Source organism: Bos indicus, chromosome 11 (assembly GCF_029378745.1).
Source record: "Bos indicus isolate NIAB-ARS_2022 breed Sahiwal x Tharparkar chromosome 11, NIAB-ARS_B.indTharparkar_mat_pri_1.0, whole genome shotgun sequence".
Classification (NCBI taxonomy): Eukaryota; Metazoa; Chordata; class Mammalia; order Artiodactyla; family Bovidae; genus Bos; species Bos indicus.
The window spans coordinates 10,345,972-10,366,807 of NC_091770.1; the positions used below are offsets into that span (position 1 = coordinate 10,345,972).

At 44.3% G+C, this 20,836-nt stretch overlaps 1 protein-coding gene across 2 annotated transcripts in view; it reads right to left on the minus strand.

Annotated features, from left to right (window-relative positions):
• Positions 1-16,788, minus strand: part of MTHFD2 (methylenetetrahydrofolate dehydrogenase (NADP+ dependent) 2, methenyltetrahydrofolate cyclohydrolase) — a 30,865-nt gene extending 14,077 nt beyond the window's left edge. The window contains exons 1-2 of one of the 2 annotated variants that reach the window (XR_011569208.1): positions 15,914-16,788; positions 6,414-6,598 (exon numbers count right to left, since the gene is read on the minus strand). Coding sequence is in view for 1 of the 2 variants with exons in the window: in XM_019969904.2 (XP_019825463.1) it covers positions 6,414-6,598; positions 15,914-16,098 (370 nt within the window). In the remaining variant the exon portion in view is untranslated. The remainder of the gene's footprint in view (positions 1-6,413; positions 6,599-15,913) is intronic. The other variant, XM_019969904.2, reaches the window with a different exon arrangement.
• Between the last annotated feature and the right edge of the window lie 4,048 nt (positions 16,789-20,836).

Below are 20,836 nucleotides of genomic sequence, written 5' to 3' on the forward strand. Positions count from 1 at the left end.
CCCAGGAGGTGTGGCAGGCTCGCTCACCTCTCAAGCCACAGTCTCCCCACTCTGCTCAGGCCCTGGCAGGCTGCTGGGGTTCCAGCCTGAGCCCCACCTTCACCAAGGCCTCCTCTGGCTGCTGGGGTCCCAGTGGACCCAAGCACCACCCCTGCTCAAAGCCTCTGTGAGTCATGGGTCCAGGCAGGCAGAGGGCTGCCCACCTCCAAGGCTTCTTCCAGTTGCTCCAGCCCCTGCAGACATGCCCATGGAAGCCTGTGCTCCAGTCAGCCTGTGCTGACACGTGTGCTCTGGGCCAGCTTCAAGAGCAGACCCTAGTGGAAGGAACACACACAGAACTTTTCTTTGTTTGTTTTTTTAATTTATTTTTTCTTTTCTGCTTAGCTTTCAGTTTCAGTTCAGTCACTCACTACTGTCCGACACTTTGTGGCCCCATGGACTTCAGCACACCAGGCTTCCCTGTCCATCACCAACTCCTGGAGCTTGCTCAAACTCATGTCCATCGAGTCGATGATGCCATCCAACCATCTCATCCTCTGTCATCCCCTTCTCCTCCTGCCTTCAATCTTTCCCAGCATCAGGGTCTTTTCCAATGAGTCAGTTCTTCGCAGCAGGTGGCCAAAGTGTTGGAGTTTCAGCTTCAACATCAGTCCTTCCAATGAATTCAGGACTGATTTCCTTTAGGATTGACTGGTTTGATCTTCTTGCAGTCCAGGGGACTTTCAAGAGCCTTCTCCAACATTACAGTTCAAAAGCATCAATTCTTCTGTGTTCAGCTTTCTTTAAGATCCAACTCTCACACCCATACATGCCTACTGGAAAAACCATAGCTTTGACTAGACGGACCTTTGTCAGCAAAGTAATGTCTCTGCTTTTTAATATGCTGTCTAGGGTTGTCAGTTTTCATTCCAATCCCAAAGAAAGGCAATGCCAAAGAATGCTCAAACTACCACACAATTGCACTCATCTCACACACTAGTAAAGTAATGCTCAAAATTCTCCAAGCCAGGCTTCAGCAATATGTGAACCGTGAACTTCCTGATGTTCAAGCTGGTTTTAGAAAAGGCAGAGGAACCAGAGATCAAATTGCCAACATCCGCTGGATCATGGAAAAAGCAAGAGAGCTCCAGAAAAACATCTATTTCTGCTTTATTGACTATGCCAAAGCCTTTGACTGTGTGGATCACAATAAACTGTGGAAAATTCTTCAAGAGATGGGAATACCAGACCACCTGATCTGCCTCTTGAGAAATTTGTATGCAGGTCAGGAAGCAACAGTTAGAACTGGACATGGAACAACAGACTGGTTCCAAATAGGAAAAGGAGTACGTCAAGGCTGTATATTGTCACCCTGTTTATTTAACTTATATGCAGAGTACATCATGAGAAATGCTGGGCTGGAAGAAGCACAAGCTGGAATCAAGATTGCCGGGAGAAATATCAATAACCTCAGATATGCAGATGACACCACCCTTATGGCAGATAGTGAAGAGGAACTAAAAAGCCTCTTGATGAAGGTGAAAGTTGAGAGTGAAAAAGTTGGCTTAAAGCTCAACATTCAGAAAACGAAGATCATGGCATCCGGTCCCATCACTTCATGGGAAATAGACGGGTTAACAGTGGAAACAGTGTCAGACTTTATTTTTTGGGGCTCCAAAATCACTACAGATGGTGACTGCAGCCATGAAATTAAAAGACGCTTACTCCTTGGAAGGAAAGTTATGACCAGCCTAGATAGCATATTCAAAAGCAGAGACATTACTTTGCCAACAAAAGTTCGTCTAGTCAAGGCTATGGTTTTTCCTGTGGTCATGTATGGATGTGAGAGTTGGACTGTGCAGAAGGCTAAGCACCAAAGAATTGATGCTTTTGAACTGTGGTGTTGGAGAAGACTCTTGAGAGTCCCTTGGACTGCAAGGAGATCCAACCAGTCCATTCTGAAGGTGATCAGCCCTGGGATTTCTTTGGAAGGAATGATGCTAAAGCTGAAACTCCAGTACTGTGGCCACCTCATGCGAAGAGTTGACTCATTGGAAAAGACTCTGATGCTGGGAGGGATTGGGGGCAGGAGGAGAAGGGGATGACAGAGGATGAGATGGCTGGATGGCATCACTGACTTGATGGACATGAGTCTGAGTGAACTCCGGGAGTTGGTGATGGACAGGGAGGCCTGGCATGCTGCGGTTCATGGGGTCACAAAGAGTCGGACACGACTGAGTGACCGATCTGATCTGATCTGAGGATTGTCATAGCTTTTCTTCCAAGAAGCAAGCATCTTTTAATTTCATGGTTGCAGTTACCATCCAGAGTGATTTTGGAGCCAAAGAAAATAAAGTCTGTCACTGTTTCCATTGTTTCCCTATCTATTTGCCATGAAGTGATAGGACCAGATGCCATGTTCTTACTTTTTTGAATGTCGAGTTTTAAGCCAGCTTTTTCACTCTTGTCTTTCACTTTTCATCAAGAGGCTCTTCAGTTCCTCTTCGCTTTCCACCATAACGGCAGTATCATTTGCATATCTGAGGTTATTGATATTTCTCCCAGCAATCTTGATTCCAGCTTGTGCTTCATCCAGTCTGGCATTTCACAAGATGTACTCTGCATATGAGTTAAGTAAGCAGGGTGACAATATACAGCCTTGTCATACTCATTTCCCAACTTGGAAACAGTCTCTTGTTCCATGTCTGGTTCTAACTGTTGCTTTTTGACCTGCATACAGATTTCTCAGGAGGCAAGTAAGGTGGTCTGTATAAAAGAGATAATGAATGAGAACCTACTATATAGCACAGGGCTTCCCTGGTGGCTCAGGGGTAAAGAATCCACCTGCCAATGCAGAAGATGTGGGTTTGACACCAGGGTAGGGAAGATCCCCTGGAGAAGAAAATGGCAACCCACTCCAGAATTCTTGACTTGGAAATTCCATGGAGAGAGGAGCCTGGTGTGTTACAGTCCACAGGGTTGCAAAGAGCCGGATACGACTCGGTGACTAAACAACAACAAGAACAACTGTACGGCACAGGAACTCTACTTCATGCTCTGCGTGACCTAAATAGGAAGGAGATCCAAAAAGAGAGGATCTATGTATACATACGACAGCTTTACAAATAGCTGAGGAAAGAAGAGAAGCAAAAAACAAGGGAGGAAGGGAAAGGTATACCAACTAGATGCAGAGTTCCAGAGACCAGCAAGGAGGGACAAGAAGGCCTTCTTCAATGAACAGTGCAAAGAAACAGAGGAAAACAACAGAAAGGGTAAGGCTAGAGATCCCGTCAAGAAAACTAGAAACATCAAAGGAACCTGTCATCCAAAGATGGCCACAATGAAGGACAGAAATGGTAAAGACCCAATAGAAGCAGACGAGATCAAGAAGGGATGGAAAGAATACACTGAAGAATTGTACAATAAAGATCTTAACGACCCAGATAACCACGATGGTGTAGTCTCTCACTCAGAGCCAGATATCCTGGAATGTGAAGTCAAGTGGGCCTTAGGAAGCACTGCTGCCAATAAAACTAATAGAGGTGATGGAAGTCCAGCAGAACTATTTAAAATCCTCAAAGATGATGCTATTAAAGTGCTGCACTCAATATGTCAGCAAATATGGAAAGCCCAGCAGTGGCCACCGACTGGAAAAGATCAATCATCTTCCCAAGAAGGGCAGTACTAAAGAACGTTCAAACCACTGGACAATTACACTCATCTCCCATGCTAGTAAGGTTATGCTCAAAATCTTCTAAGCTAGGCTTCAGCACTACATGAAGCGAGAACTTTCAGATGTTCAAGCTGGGTTTAGAAAAGGCAAAGGAACCAGAGATCAAACTGCCAACATTCACTGGATCACAGAGAAAGCAGGGGGATTCCAGAAAAAATCTATCTCTGCTTCATTAACTATGCTAAAGCCTTTGACTGTGTAGATCATAACAAACTGTGAAAAACTCTTAAATGGGAATACCAGAACATCTTACCTGCCTCCTGAGAAATCTGTACCCAGGTCAAGAAGCAACAGTTAGAAACAGACATGGAACAACTGACTGGTTCAGGATTGAGAAAGGAGTATGACAGGCTGTTTATTGTCACCCTGTTTATTTAACTTATACACAGAGTACATCATGCAAAATGCCAGGCTGGATGAAGCACAAGCTGGAATCAAGATTGCTGGGAGAAATATTAACAACCTCAGGTATGTGGATGATACCACTTAAATTGCAGAAAGCAAAGAGGAACTAAGGAGCCTCTTGATGAGGGCGAAGGAGGAGAGGAAAAAAGCCAGCTTAAAACTCAATATTAAAAAAACTAAGATCATGGCATCCAGTCCCATCCCTTCATGGCAAAGAGAAGGGGAGGAGATGGAAGCAGTGACAGATTTCCTCTTCTTGGGCTCTAAAATCACAGTGGATGGTGACTGCAACCATGAAATTAAAAGACTACTATTTTTTGGCAGGAAAGCTATGACAAACCTAGACAGTGTGTTAAAAAGCAAAGACATCCCTTTGCTGACAAAGGTCTGTATAGTCAAGGCTATGGTCTTTCCAATAGTCATGAAGAGATGTGAGAGCTGGAAAATAAATAAGGCAGAGCGCCAAAGAACTGATGCCTTCAGAATGTGGTGCTGGAGAAGAGTCAAAAGTCCCTTGGAAAACAAGGAAAAAAGACCAGTCAATCTTAAAGGAAATCAACCCTGAATACTCATTGGAAGGACTGATGCTGAAGCTCCAATACTTTGGCCACCTGACGTGAACAGCTGACTCATTGAAAAAGACCCTGATGCTGGAAAAGATTGAGGGCAGGAGGAGAAGAGGGCAAAAGAGGATGAGATGCTTGGATGGCATCACCGATTCAATGGACATGAAACTGGGCAAACTCTGGGAGATGGTGAGGGACAGGGAGGCCTGGAGCGCTGCAGTCCATGGAGTGGCAGAGAGCTGGACATGACTGATGACTGAAGAACAGTGACTGATTCACTTGGTTATAAGAAGAAAGAAACACAACACTGTAAAAAGAATTACACTCCAGTAAAAACTTCTAAAAAATTTTAGTCAAAAGTATTCGAAGAATAAAAGAATAAAATAAAATAGAGGCATTTACTGGGGCAAGGCTACACTGCCTGCCACGCTATAAGCAAGGCTTTTAATCATCACAACCGCCCTGGTAGCTGGAAAGCTTCAACAGGCTCACAGAGGTAACCTTGAGTAACTTCTCAAACAAAACACTAAAAGAGTACTAGCTTGGTACTTTCTATGTATTATTCTACATAATCTTCATTAACCTCATCTTATAGACAAGGCTCAGAGAAACTGAAATATAAGCCGGCTAGTGACAAAGCCAGTCTTTGCAGTTCCAAAGTCCATGTTCTTTCCACTATACCATGCTACCTCCCATTCCAAAGTTTTAGAAAGCCATAGCTTACTAGTTTCTAGATGTTCTAAAGGTTTTACTTTTATAATTTTGTTTATAATTACTCTGGCCATGCTGGGTCTTTGTTACTGCGTGGGCTTTTCTCTAGTTGCGGTCAGTGGGGTCTGCTCTCCAGCTGCAGTGCGCAGGCTCATTGCAACAAGGCTTCCCTTGTGGAGAAGCTCAATAGTTGTGGGGCATGGGCTTAGCAGATCCATGGCACATGGGCTCTTCCCAGATCAGGGACTACACTTGGGTCTCCTGCATTAGCAGGTAGATTCTTCACCACTGAACTACTAGAGAAACCTAAAGGTTTTTCAATGAAGAGGGCAGGAGGCCTCAATCCTCAGTGATAAAGAACAGAGTATGCCAAGGGCTCATGGTGCAGTGGTCTCACAGCCCTTCAGAAGGGTGGGCACACAGTACTCAGACCACTGACCCACAGAGAAGCAGGCAGGGGCACAGCTGAGCCTACTCACCTCTGATCTGTGGCCACACAGTCTCCAGGACAGTGAGACCTAGAACCCAAACCTCCCATCATTCAGACCTGCTCCTTCTGCATCCGAACCCTCAACCACGGCTAAACTGTATGCTTTAATTGGCTTTGGAACCACTGGTGGAGAAACCACAGCCTATTTCAAAGAAGCCAGAGTCATTTCCTGCAAATCCATGACTATATTCTAGGCCACATCACTGAGGTCTCCTCAACCAAATGCTCAAATACTTTAGTCACAGACTCATTGCTCAAGGAAAGCAGATGTAAACGGTGTTCAAGGTCACTTATCAAAGTTGGCCTGTAACAGAATTTAGATTACATTCCAGAAGACACCAAGAAACCAACCATATTCCTCCAGTCCTAGTCTATAAACCTCCTTTCTGACAAATATTTGGATTCAGTTGAACGCATTAGCCTCCTCTGTTTGGGTTTCCTAAGCAGAAAAAAGAAACGTAAGTTACAATAGTTTGCCTCCGATTAAATCTCAATTTAACAGTAGTTGGGGTCTGAGAGTGACACATACCCACGCTGGCAGCTGCTCTGGTTTTGTTGAGGACGTAGGACTGACTCGCAGGATTCTCTCCAACCAGAACCACGCTCAGGTGTGGCCGCTTGTTGCCTGACGCCACCCACTCTTCCACCTCCTGCCGCACTTCCTGCTTGATCTGCTCAGCAAGTTTCCTTCCAGAAATGACAACAGCTTCATTTCTGCAGAAGGCAACAGAATCACAAAAACACATGGCTTGAATTTTTGTAAAGAATAAATAAAGACTACGAAAGTGTCATTAAGTACCAATAACTTTGGGTGGAAGGGGAGGAGGAATTGGAAGAAGATGGTCAAAAGGCACAGTGGGCCCTTCTATTTATTCGTTCCCCATTCAAGGATTCACCAACCCACAGGTTGGAAATACTTGGAAGGAAATTCCAAAAAGCAAAACATGAATTTGCCCTGCACCTAGTAACTATTTACATAGCATTTACATTGTATTTACAACTATCTACCCAGCATTTACATGGTATTAGGTATTATAAATAAATAATCTAGAGATGATTTAAAGTATATGGGAGGATAGGTTATATACAAATACCATGCCATTTTTTATAAAGGACTTAGAGCATCTGGGAATTTTGGTATCCTTGGAGTTCCTGAAACAATCCTACTCATATACTGAAGGATAACTGTACAAACTTCTAGTTATAAGATTAACAAGCACTAGGGACATAATGTCGGAGAAGGCAATGGCACCCCACTCCAGTACTCTTGCCTGGAAAATCCCATGAACTGAGGAGCCTGGAAGGCTGCAGTCCATGCAGTCGCTAAGAGTCAGATACAACTGAGCGACTTCACTTTCACTTTTCACTTTCATGCATTGGAGAAGGAAATGGCAACCCACTCCAGTGTTCTTGCCTGGAGAATCCCAGGGACGGGGGAGCCTGGTGGGCTGCTGTCTATGGGGTCGCACAGAGTCGGACACGACTGAAGCGACTTAGCAGCAGCAGCAGCAGGGACATAATGTACTATACACAGTGAAGACTTTAGTTAACATTGCTGTATAATATATAGAAAGCTTGCTAAAATAAGAGATCCTAAGAGTTCTCATCACAAGGAGAATTTTTATATTTTTATAACAGTATCTATATGAGGGTTTCTCTGGCGACCAGTGGTTAAGAATCTGCCTTGCAATGCAGGGGACACAGGTTTGATCCCTGGCCCAGAAGATCCGACATGCCACAGGACAGCTGAGCCCATGGGCCACAACAAGACAAAAGCCACCACAATGAGAAGCTGGAGCACCACAACCAGAGAGCAACCCGGCTTGCCAAAACTAGAGAAAGAATGCGCGCAGGAACAAAGACCCAGCACAGCCAAAGATTACATAAATATTTTTTAAAAACATATATCTATATGAAATGATGAATTTTAACTAAACCTACTGTGGTAATCATTTCACAATGTATGTAAATTACACCATCATGCAGTATCCCTTAAACTTACACAGAGATGTATGTCAATTATTAAGTTGCTAAGTCATGTCCGGCTTTTCTGAGACCCCATGGACTGTAGCCCACCAGGCTCCTCTGCTCATGGGTTTTTCCTAGGCAGAATACTGGAGTGGGTTGCCATTTCCTTCTCCAGGGGATCTTCCTGACCCAGGGATCAAACATGCATTTCCTGTATTGCAGGTGGATTCTTCATCACTGAGTTACTAAGAATGTGATGTATGTCAATTACTTCTGAAGAAAACTGGAAAAAAAAACTTTCCCAAACTAAAAGTTTAGATTAGACTACGTAGTTCCTAATCGAGGGACAACTAAAATCTGAAGGAGAGGTTCAAGTGGTAAATCTGTGTCCAGCTACATATTTAAGAAAATAAAATTGATTGAAATAATTACTACCATTAATCTAAACTTGGAGAATTTAAGTAACTGATAATTAGTACTTGACATAATGTCATGTCACTAGATGCCATGTTTAGCTCTTCTGAATCCAGAGTCTAGGTTCTTAATGCTATACCATCCTGCCTCCTGATGTCTGACAACTGTAGGAAAAAAAAAATGCCGTTAACTTGCAATGTTTTATTTGATCTCTCACCGCTATGATGTTAGTTTGTTCTCTATGCTTATATTCCATTTGTAGTTTATATTTTGCCCGTGTTAGCATCTAGTCAAATGTTTTGAATCATTTCCCAGTTAGTGAATTGGCTTTTAATCTATACGTACTTTTAAATATTTAAATGATGTTATGCAGTTAAACCAATAAACAATATACTGGACAATATACCTACTGCAAAATTTCAGGCTAAAATTGAAGAAAATCGGGAAAACCACTAGGCCATCCAGGTATGACCTAAATCAAACCCCTTATGATTATACAATGGAGGTGACAAATAGATTCAAGGGATTAGATCTGGTAGACAGAGTGCCTAAAGAACTATGGATGGAGGTTTAATGTTGTACAGGAGGCAATGATCAACCATCCCAAAGAAAAAGAAATGCAAGAAGGCAAAGTGGCTGTCTGAGGAGGCTTTACAAATAGCTGAGGAAAGAAGAGAAGCAAAAAGCAAGGGAGAAATGGAAAGATATACCCAACTGAATGCAGAGTTCCAGAGAATAGCAAAGACAGCTAAGAAAGTCTTCTTAAGTGAACAATGCAAAGAAACAGAGGAAATTAATAGAACAGGAAAGACTAGAGATCTATTCAAGAAAACTGGAGATATTAAGTGAACATTTCATGCAGGATGGAACGTACAAAGGACAGAAAGGGTAGGGGACTCAACAGAAGCAGAAGAGATTAAGAAGAGGTGGCACGTATACACAGAAGAACTATACAAAAAAGGTCTTAATGACCTGGATAAACTGCTATGTTCAATATGTCAGCAAATTTGGAAAACTCAGGAGTGGCCACAGGACTGGAAAAATTAGTTTTCATTCCAATCTCAAAGAAGGTCAACACCAAAGAATGTTCAAACTACCACAAAATTGCACTCATTTCACATGCTAGCAAGGTAACACTCAAAATCCTTCAAGCCACGCTTCAGCAGTATGTGAACTGAGAACTTTCAGAGGTACAAGCTGGATTTAGAAAAGGCAGAAGGACCAGAGACCAAATTGCCAACATTTGTTGGATCACAAGAAAGCAAGCGAATTCCAGAAAAACATCTATTTCTGCTTCATTGATTATGTACACTAAAGCCTTTGACTGTGTGGATCACTACAATTACAATTGTAATTGTAATAATTACAATTACTACTGTGTGGAAAATTCTTCAAGAGATGGGAATACCAGACCACCTGACTTGCCTCCTGAGAGATCTGTATGCAGGTCAAGAAGCAACAGTTAGAACCAGACATGGAACAACAGACTGGTTCCAAATCAGGAAAGGAGTACGTCAAGGCTGTATATTGTCACCCTGCTTCTTTAACTTACATGCAGAGTACATCATGAGAAATGCTGGGCTGGATGATGCACAAGCTGGAATCAAGATTGTTGGGAGAAATATCAACAACCTCAGATACGCAGATGACACCACCCTCATGGCAGAAAGCAAAGAAGAACTAAAGAGCCTCTTGATGAGGGTGAAAGAGAAGAGTGAAAAAGGCGGCTTAAAACTCAACATTCAAAAAACTAAGATCATAGCATCCAGCCCCATCACTTCATGGCAAATAGAAGGGGGGGGAAGTGGAAACTGACAGATTTTATTTTCTTGGGCTCCAAAATCACTGCAGATGGTGACCGCAGCCATGAAATTAAAAGACACTTGCTCCTTGGAAGAAAAGCTATGATAAACCTAGACAGGATATTAAAAAGCAGAGATGTTACTTTGCCGACAAAGGTCCGTAGTCAAAGCTATGGTTTTTCCAGTAGTCGTTTACAGATGTAAAAGTTGGACCATAAAGAAGGCTGAGCGCCGAAGAACTGATGCTTTTGAATTGTGGTGCTGGAGAAGACTCATGAGAGTCTCTTGGACTGCAAGGAGATCAAACCAGTCAATCCTAAGGGAAATCAACCCTGACTATTCACTGAAAGGACTGCTGCTTGAAGCTAAAGCTCTATATACTTTGGCCACTTAATGGGAAGAGCCGACTCATTGGAAAAGACCCTGATGCTGGGAAAGATTGAGGGCACAAGGAGAAGCGTGCGACAGAGGATGGCATCACCGACTCAATGGACATGAGTCTGAGCAAACTCCAGGAGATGGTGAAGGACAGGGAAGTCTGGCGTGCTGCAGTCCATGGGGTTGCAAAGAATCAGACACAACGACAACTCCTCTCCATAGTTCTTCCTCGAAAAGATTTTTCAGAAGGATAGGGATTGTGGACTTCCCTGGTGGTACAGTGGATAAGAATCCACCTTCCAATGCAGGGGACACAGGTTCAATCCCTGATCCAGGAAAATCCCACATACCTCAGGGCAGCTAAGCCCACGTGGCACAGCTGGGAAGCCATCGCTCTATGGCCTGTGCGCTGCCCCTACGGAAGCCCCCACACCTAGAGCCCGTGCTCTGCAGCAAGAGAAGCCTGTGCACTGTAACGAAGAGTAGCCCCCGCGTGCAGCAGCTAGAGAAAGCCATCGCACAGCAAGGAAGACCCGGCACAACCAAAAATTAATCAGTTATTTATTTTAAAAAAGAATTGGGATTGGAAGGGGGACCAGGGAGAATCCATCTCATAGATGGCAGTGTGCTCTACCACAAGACCTCAGTACCCCATCCACAGCTGACACACCAGGAGTGAGTATCTGATGCCCAGAACAACAATTTCTAGGCTGGCCTGCAGTCTAGTTGGTGCAAAAGCTTATGCATCAGGAGTAGTGGTAGGGAACTAGATCAGTAAGAGCCTCTCTCTGATCTACATTCACATACTAGAATCACAGGGATGAGAACCTGCTTGTTAGGGGACAATGAGACAACTCAGATCTAGAAGAACCTGTAGTCCCTCAAATATGTTCAAATCTCTGAAAGCCTATCTCTCCCTAATAACAACTGATTATGCAGCTCTTCCTGGGTTCCAATGTGGAAGATTCCTGGCTTTATTTCCACATATATCCGTACAGTAAAGTTCACATTACTTCAAGTAGAACAAGAAGGTGTACCTTACGAAAAAGGACCACCACTGAAAACAAGACTTTCCCTTCAGATTTCTGTCCCCAGTGTCATAAGGAATGTTACAACTCAACACTAATTAAGAACATGATTCTTTGAAACATCGAAACAATCTATTTCCCCTTATAGCGCATATTTTTTTTAACAGCACATATTTAACACTCAGGGATGACATCAAGGTACTGGATATTTTGTATGGTCAGATATAATTAATTTGCCAGGCCACTGTTAAATAAAATGTTAAAGCTCTAACAGTCTAAGTCTTCAATGCCTGCTTTTAAGTTGCATTGTGATTAAATACCTACTTTAAACCAAGTCTCAGTGTCTTAGATGTAATGCAGTAATTTTATATCTAAACCTTATATTAATCTGTATTTCCATCTTTTGAGATAGTAAGATGATATCAACGGACTTCCCTGGTGGTCCTGTGGCTAAGAGGACCCCATACTCCCAATGCAGGGGCCCCGGGTTCTATCCCTGGTCAGGGAACTAGATCCCACATGCCACAACTAAGAGTTTGCATGCCACAAGTAAGATCCCATATGTAGCAACTAAGACCTGGAAAATGAATAAATTATTTAAATAAATAAACATGTTTAAAAGATACCACAATTTTATAGCAAACCAAATGCTTTTACCTAGATTTTACTTGATGATACTAGTATAGTGTAAAATATATAACAGCATTTCATATATATTCATGGTAATATTAAGGAAATTAAGGAAAACACATTAATATTTACAAATCCATTTCAGATTTAGGGTTGAAGCGAACTTCTTCAAAAGGGCTTTGCTGATACAAGTACCCCTGGCAACATTCTTGATCTATGATAATATCGAAAATACCTGTCCTGGGACAGAAATAGAGTGCAAGATTAGTTTAAAAGGGCTTAGGACAGTAATTTATATTGAATGAAATAAGATATAAAGTGCTAAGCATATATATTAACTAAAAATTAATTTCTAACTCTCTTCTGTTGGTTAGATTTACAGAGACACATCTTTAACAATACAATAGAACTGAACTGAACTGAACCGAAGGATCTATAAAAATATTGAGTGAAGTTAGATTTCACTTCACTAAAAAGTTCCTTTTGAAAGCAGTAAACTTAAGAGAAAATGGTAGCAGCACACTGGGACTAAGCATGACACAATAAAGCTAAGGACGCAGGGTCCTGGGAGAAACCAGTGTTCCAAATTTCAGAGGCAAGTTCTGGATGTTATGCCAGGTGCTTTACAAAAAGAGTCAAACAGTAACAAGAACCAAAACAAAGCCACAATGCAATAAGTGTTGTTCATAATATAATTATTTTAGCCCTCCTCCTTGGACCACAACTCTGCCAAATGTGAAACACAGTCCTATGAGGGCCTCATTACCTAATTTCCCAACTTTTTAACTTTTTTTGCTGAAGGGCAGGTAAAGTTACTGCTTCTGCTGCTGCTAAGTCGCTTCAGTTGTGTCCGACTCTGTTGGACCCCATAGACGGCAGCCCACCAGGCTCCCCCGTCCCTGGGATTCTCCAGGCAAGAACACTGGAGTGGGTTGCCATTTCCTTCTCCAATGCGTGAAAGTGAAAAGTGAAAGTGAAGTCGCTCAGTCGTGCCTGACTCTGAGCGACCGCGTGGACTGCAGCCCACCAGGCTCCTCCAGCCATGGGATTTTCCAGGCAAGAGTACTGGAGTGGGGTGCCATTGCCTTCCCCAAAAGTTACTGCTACCCCAGAATAAATGGAAATGGAGACTGAATTAGTCCCACAGGGAATCCAAAATGTATTAACCATATTAGCTAACACTTATTTAGAAGTGCTTGACTAGAAAGGACTGAAGGACTGTCCAAATAAAATTAGAAACCAAAATCCGTCAGTAGCATCTTCACTTTCCCACCCACTCCGGTACAGTTGCCTGGAAAAATCCCATGAATGGATGAGCCTGGTAGGCTGCAGTCCATGGGTTCGCTAAGAGTCGGGCACGACTGAGCAACTTCACTTTCACTTTTCACTTTCATGCATTAGAGAAGGAAATGGCAACCCACTCCAGTGTTCTTGCTTGGAGAATCCCAGGGACGGGGGATTCTGGTGGGCTGCCGTCTATGGGGTTGCACAGAGTCGGACACGACTGAAGCAACTTAGCAGTACTAGATTTTCCATGAAAAATTAGTATCAGATATAATTTACAATTCATGATCATGACTTATTTTGGAAAGAGTTCTGTTATCTACCAATTAGTCAGCAATGAGTGAACAAAGACACAAAGGGAGATGGAACTCTACATTTATTAAACACTAGACATTTCAGTTCGAGTTTTACATACATTACTCTCAGTTACTTGGGACTATTATAATAAGCCCATTATACAGAACAAGAAACTGAAACAATAGTCACAAAATTCAAACACAAATTTCTGCCTCCAAAGTTCTTTTCTTTTTTTTCTATACCCCATGGTCTACAATACTATCTAACCATGAAAACTCTCACACTACCCCCACCCATCCACCCAAAGGAATACATGCAGACCTATATTTTTAAAAAGACGTTTTAATTTTACCAACTAGCAGTAATCAAAGCAATACATCAGAACCCTGAATACTAAATGTACTTACTACCTTCAGAGATGTGGAAACCTATTCATCCAGAAAAGTGAAAGGAGGACACTGGTTACTAGACAGTGTGAGCAAACTGTTCCAGTTCTTTAGATTACAAATTAGAAGCTCCTTATAAATCTCTCTTCAATCATGGAAGCGCATGTGGCCAGAACTCAGGAAGGGAGGAAGAGGGAGGAGAACAGGGAATAATAAAACATAGGGCTGGAAAGGCAGATCAGGGTCAGACTAAGAAAATCCTTGAATGTCTCCCCAGAAATCTTCCAACAATGGATTGGAGACTTCCCTGATGGTCCAGTGGCTAGAACTCAGATCTCCCACTGCAGGGGGTCAGTTCCATCCCTGGTTAGGGAACTAGATCCCACTTGCCGCAACTAAGACCCAGTACAACCAAATAAATTAATATTTTTATGTTAATTAATTAATTTTTGGTTGTGCTGGGTCTTCGTTGTTGCCTGAGGGCTTTCTCTGGTTGCGGCAAGTAGGGGCTACTCTTTCTTGCCAAGCACAGGCTTCTCATTGTGGTGGCTTTTCTTGTGGCGCTGGGAGCACAGGTGGCCAGGGAGCACAGGCTCTAGGGCTTTCGGGCTTCAGTAATTGCAACTGGCAGGCTTAGTATTTGTGGCACGTGGGCTCAGTTGCTCCACCGCATGCGGAATCTTCCCCGACCAGGGATCCAACCTGTGTTCCTTCATTGGCAGGTGGATTCTTATCCACTGTACCACCAGAGAAGTCTCAAATATTTTTTTTAATGCATTAATCCCCATTCTGTGGTCCAACAGCACCTTGGAAAACATCTCTAATAGCATTTTTACAGACTTGAAATTACACACTGTTCTGCCCCTTGACAGGTAGGGAAGTTCCCCTAAAGAAAGAACCATTTTTTACCATCTTTGAATAATGCACAGCCTAGCACAGTACCTGGATAAAGGGGCTGCTGTTACAAATAAGCTCTAAAGACTGAAAGGAAAGAGGGTGCATAGATTTAGGGAACTGAAATCACAGCTCTCCCTCCCCCCAAAACTCTTCAATCTATGTTTAGAATGGGAATTTGTGGTCCAGAAAGATCATGAAATATTTATAACCTCCCTAAGAAAACTCAGACAGAGCTTTCCCTCTTCTCTTCCCGGGTGTTCACCACCTCAGTTTACTTGATCTGGCACCGACCAACTCCAGGCGGGCTGCAGTCAAAATCCCGGTGACTACTGCACATTTATTATTCTCTCGGGAGGGAAAGGAGCAGCTTGTAGAGCAGCACGAGCCACATCCACAACCTGGAGGAAGTGCTGGTACCGGGCGAGCAAAGCTTGTGGGGGATTTCATCAGACTGTTCTAACCCTCTCCGCCGCTAGGGTTCCGGGAAGGGGCGGGTCGCTAGAGGCTTCTCACTTACAACTCTTACTCGCGCTCGCCAAAACGTCACGGCTTTCCAGCTCTCGGTTTCACGGCCAAGGTCGGTCCTGGCCGGTGACTTCTATATGCTCCCACGTAAATCGTGGCGTCCCAGAGCCCGCCTGCACCTCTGCTCCACACCGTGGGCCCCGTCCCACCGGCGGACTGGCCTCGAGACAGGGCAACGCCCGGAGCTTTGCCGGAGACCGGCTCCCTCCCGAAAGGCGGGCTCCCGGGCTCAGCCCACACGCAGAGCGAGAGCCCTAGCGGTACGCTGAGGCCAAGCGGGGCTGCCGCGTCGCCCCGCCACACCCCTCTCTGTGGCCACCACCGCCCGGGACCGAGATGCTTCAGAAAGGCGTCCCTAGGCGAGCCGGCGCTCAGCTCCCCTCGGTTTTCCGCGCTGACCCAGCCCGCCGACCCTCTTACCGCACTGCCGAGAGGTGGAAAGGGCGTTGATGGAGGCGGCCACTCTGCGCGGACCGGAGCAGTCGGGTGACCAAAGAGGTTATAAAGGAGGCTGCGGCCATCGTCAGCTCGGGGAAAGATGCGCGCGCTGGCCGCACGGTTATACCGCTGCAGCGTGGCAGGCCTCGCCTCCTGCCGGCACCCATTGGTCCCTGCGCTCTCCACTTGCAGTCTGCTGGGCCCCTGAAGGAGCCAATCGTTGTCTTCCTTTACCTTGGAGAATCCCCTGCGTGACTCTGAAGACTGGAGAGCTTGCCTAGACTGGCTGAGCCAGCCAAGCCCCTGCCAAACCGCTGTCCCGGAAGCCCGGACAAGTCATTCATTCATTGAGCAAATATCTTGAGTGCCTACTGTGTGCCAGACGCTGTTAAGAGTGGATAAAAAGATAGGAAGATGGAATAGCAGCTAGTATATGTAGAAGAAAGGTGCAGTTAGAAAACAACTATTTGGCAAAATCATAGTAAAAATTGAGACTCATCAATGAATGTCAAAACAACTGAAGTTGGATGAGGAACAAGTGATTTACATATAGTTTTGCTAGATCTTCCAAACAAAAATACAAGATGCCCAATTAAACTTGAGAGGACGAGTCATACTTTACTTTCATCTGGCGACTTCCCTGGTGGTACACTGGTTAAGAGTCTGCCTTCCCTGCAGGGTACCAGGGTTCCATCCCTGGTCCAGGAACTAAGACCCCATGTATGGCAGGACAACTAAGTTCGTGCAGAGCAACTACAGAAGCCTGCCAACTCTGCAAGAAGAGACGCCAACGCAATTAGAGAGTAACCCCCAGCCCACCTCAACAAGAGAAAGCCCTTGCCTAGCAACAAAGACCCAGCAGAGTAAAAACAAAAACAAAAACAGTATTTATCTGTTATCGGAAATTCAGATTAAACTGGGCTTCCTATATTTTATCTGTCTGGCAGCCTTATTTGCATAGTCTCAAAGTATCTCTCCCACAAAGTTTTTTTATTAATAGCAAACGGGGGAAATGGCACATTTACAGTGGAGAAACCTGACAGTCATTACCTTAAACAAGTGATCAAAATTAACACCACCAGTAACAGGACAAGCACACATTATACGCCCTCAGATATGATGCAGTGAGGAGGACACACCACTTTATAAGTCATGGCCAGCCTGAATATTGAATGGGGTGATTTTCTTAAACCACTGAATTCCCTAAACTCATTACAGATTTCTTATTTACACATATAGAGGAGAGATCATAGACCTGGAATGTTAAAACAGTCCAGGAAAAAGCCACAGTCCTGAAATTTTGGAAGGTATTCGTAAATCTAAACCCAAGAATGTATCAGACAAGTCAAAACTGAGAGAGGTTCTACAAGAAAAGCACCCTGTACTCTTCAAAAACGTCAAAGTCATGAAAGACAAAGGATGAGGTGCTTTTCTAGATCAAATGACCCTGAGCATGATAATTAAAGGTAACACGTGATTCCAGCCCCACCCCACCCCCACAATTACTTTTCTTTTTCCTTCATTCTTCTTTCTCTCTCTTTTTTTTTCCTCTAAAGAACATAGCAAACTCTGGGAGATGGTGAAGGATAGGGAAGGCTGGCATGCTGCAGTCCATGGAGTCTCAAAGAGTCAGACACAACTGAGCAACTGAACAATAACCTCGATATTCCACGTTCCAGGGTCTACTAAGGCTTCTACTTTAGCTTCAGATTTTCTTCCTTTCCACTTTCTGTTAGAATCATTAGATGATGAGGGTGGTTCTCTCACCCATGGAGAAACAGAGTGACTCCTAACTTAGTTAATAAACCTCTTCCCTTTAAACGGATGGGACAATCAGGCACAAACAGCAAGGAATGTAGAAACCATTGGCCACTGATGTTGCACATAAGGCATTCCAGGAAAGTGCACCCCGGCCTCTTCCCTGACACCCCCTCACTCCTTATGATTGCTAAGGTTTCCAATTCTTCAGGTTAAGACTGAAAATGTTGCACTGTTACAGGAAAGGGAACCCTTTCTAGGGCCCCTGTGTGGGCTCTTATCGAATACTCAGAAATTGTCTAAGGAGACACATGTACTGACAAAGCAAGAGACTTTATTGGGAAGTGTCCCCAGTCAGAGAGCTTCAGGATAAGGGAACCCAGGAGAACTGCTTTACCACGAGGCTCACAGTCTTGGGTTTTATGGTGATGGGTTGTCTCTGGCCAATCATTCTGACTCAGGGTCATTCCTGGTAGCACACAAATCGCTCAGCCAAGAGAGATCCAGTGAGAAGATTCTGGGAAACTGGTAGGACATATGGACTAGTGTCTCCCCTTTTGACCTTTCCCGAATTCTTCTGGTTGGTGGTAGCTTGTTAGTTCTAGGTTCCTTACCAGGACCTCCTGTTGTAAGATAACTCATGCAAATGGTTAATGTTGTGTCCAGTCCAGGCAGACAGCTTTTGTCAGTGGCTCCCCTAATAGCACTAGTATCTGTAAGGAATTCTATCAAGTAGCCTGCTACATCAATGACCACCTGAGGCAAGGCATTAGGTATGTAGATGATATCTCTAGGCAGAGTCACTTTTGGCCTTGGGCCCCATCAGTCTTCTGATTGCAAAACCCTCAATGGCCACGGCCCCGTGGCTCTCTGGTGTCTGGGGCATTCCCTCTTCCAATGCCCTATAGGGCATGTTTATTGCCATCCTCCCTCTGGTGCCCCTTCTGTTCACACAGGGTACACTGGTCCTATCCAGGTACCCATGGGACTAATGGTCTGCAAGGATCAGATTGGTCCAGAAAAACCAGTTTCCCCTTTGTTGGCCTTTGAGTGATCAAAACCACTGCCATCATCTGGGCCTTTTGCATATTTCTCTGGGTGTGTTCAGTCTTTTCAGCCATATCCCTATTATTGAAAAACAACTAGGCCAATTGGAAGAAATCGTTCATCAGGAGTCTAAGGATCAGCAGTTGTTTTCTGAATTTTATGCCTAATGTCTGGGGCACAGTGGGCTATGAAATTCATAGCCAAAAGATTTTGTACCTCGGGGAGGAAGGAGCTTCGTTTGTATGGGATCCTGACCCTGTAGGCTGGGTCAGTTAATATGTCCTCTGTGTCCTTCCTAAAGTTATACCTCTGAGCTACACGTGCCTAAATTCCTTTTGGGTTCCATTGCTAAGATACAAAATTTGAACATCTCACTCCATTTAAATATCCTAACTCATATTGTGGCCAAATCAGATTACATAAGCTAGTAAGTTTTTTCTGTTTTAATTCCTGTTGTCTTAATTTTTCCCAATCCCATCCCAGAGTATATGGCACAGAAGGGACAGGATTGATACAGCCTGACCTGTTTCAGGCCTGAACCTGAGGTGATTTGCTAACTCCTGTGTTATCTATGGAGAAGGCGATGGCACCCCACTCCAGTACTCTTGCCTGGAAAATCCCATGGACAGAGGAGTCTGGTAGGCTGCAGTTCATGGGGTCGCTAAGAGTCGGACACGACTGAGCAACTTCACTTTCACTTTTCACTTTCATGCATTGGAGAAGGAAATGGCAACCCACTCCAGTGTTCTTGCCTGGAGAATCCCAGGGACGGGGGAGCCTGGTGGGCTGTCATCTCTGGGGTCGCACAGAGTCGGACACGACTGAAGCGACTTAGCAGCAGCAGCAGTGCTATCTATAGGTTTCATTCTGCTGTCAAAATTCACCATTTCCTTCCCTGGCAGTCTAGTAGTCAGGACTCCACACTTGCAGTGTAGGGGGTGCAGCTTGAGTCCCTGGTTGGGGAACTAAGATCCTGCAAGCTGTGTGGTGTGGCAAAAAAAAGTCCACCAGGCACTTATGATTTTAGATGTTATCCCTTCCAAGGTAGTCTCCCAACCAGACGTTAGTGCCCAAAAAGTTGTTGCAAAGGAATGGTACAGAAGGTATTACCCGGTGTGGATGATCAGCAGGAGCTGACCTAGCTGCAAGTTGGAAATAAAAGGTCAGCACTTGTCAACAGAGGGCTTCCCAGATGGCACTAGTGGTAAAGAACCCACCTGCCAAAATAGGAGACATAAGAGATGCAGGTTCGAAGCCTAGGTCCAGAAGATTGCCTGGAGGTGGGCATGGCAACCCACTCTAATATTCTTGCCTGGAGAATCCCATGGGCACAGGAGCTTGGGTTACAGTCTGTGGGGTCACAAAGAGTCAGACATAATTGAAGCAACTTAGCACACATGCACTTGTCAACAGAAAGTACATCTTGGTAGCCACACCAGTTTTCTGGGGTTAAGAAAAGAAAGAAATGGAATAGGAATGGACACAGAAGAAAAAGTTCAGAGTCAGAAGAACAGTATAAATTATCAAAACCTCCAGTAACATTTCTGTCCTAGACCTGCTGTTGGATGTGCATAAGCATAGCCATTCCACACCATCTTTCTATAATAAACCATGTTAATTGCCATCATTCCTCTAGTCTGGACCTAGGTTCTGCATTAGAGCCCCAACGCATTCTGGGTTGACCAGTCTGATAAAAATGGGTACACATCAGCAGAGCATCCTCCCTGGTACACCTGGCTCATGATGTCCCACAAGCCCATCTAGGACCAACCCCTAATTCTCAATATTTTCTTACCTTATCACTGTTCCTTCATGGCTCGCCAGGTGAAAACCTGCAAGCTAGATTGGGGCTTCACCCTAAGGTCTTTTTTCTTTTATTTACTTATTTATTTTTATTTTTGACTGTGCTGGGTCTTCATTGCTGTGTGTGGGCTTTCTCTAGTTTTAGCAAGTAGAGGCTACTCTTCATCGCAGTGTGCGGGCTTCTCATTGTGGGGGCTTCTCGTTTCAGAGCACCGACTCTAGGGTGCACAGGCTTCAGCTGTTGCAGTTCACGGGTTCTAGAACGCAGGCCCAGTAGTTGTGGGGCACTGGCTTAAC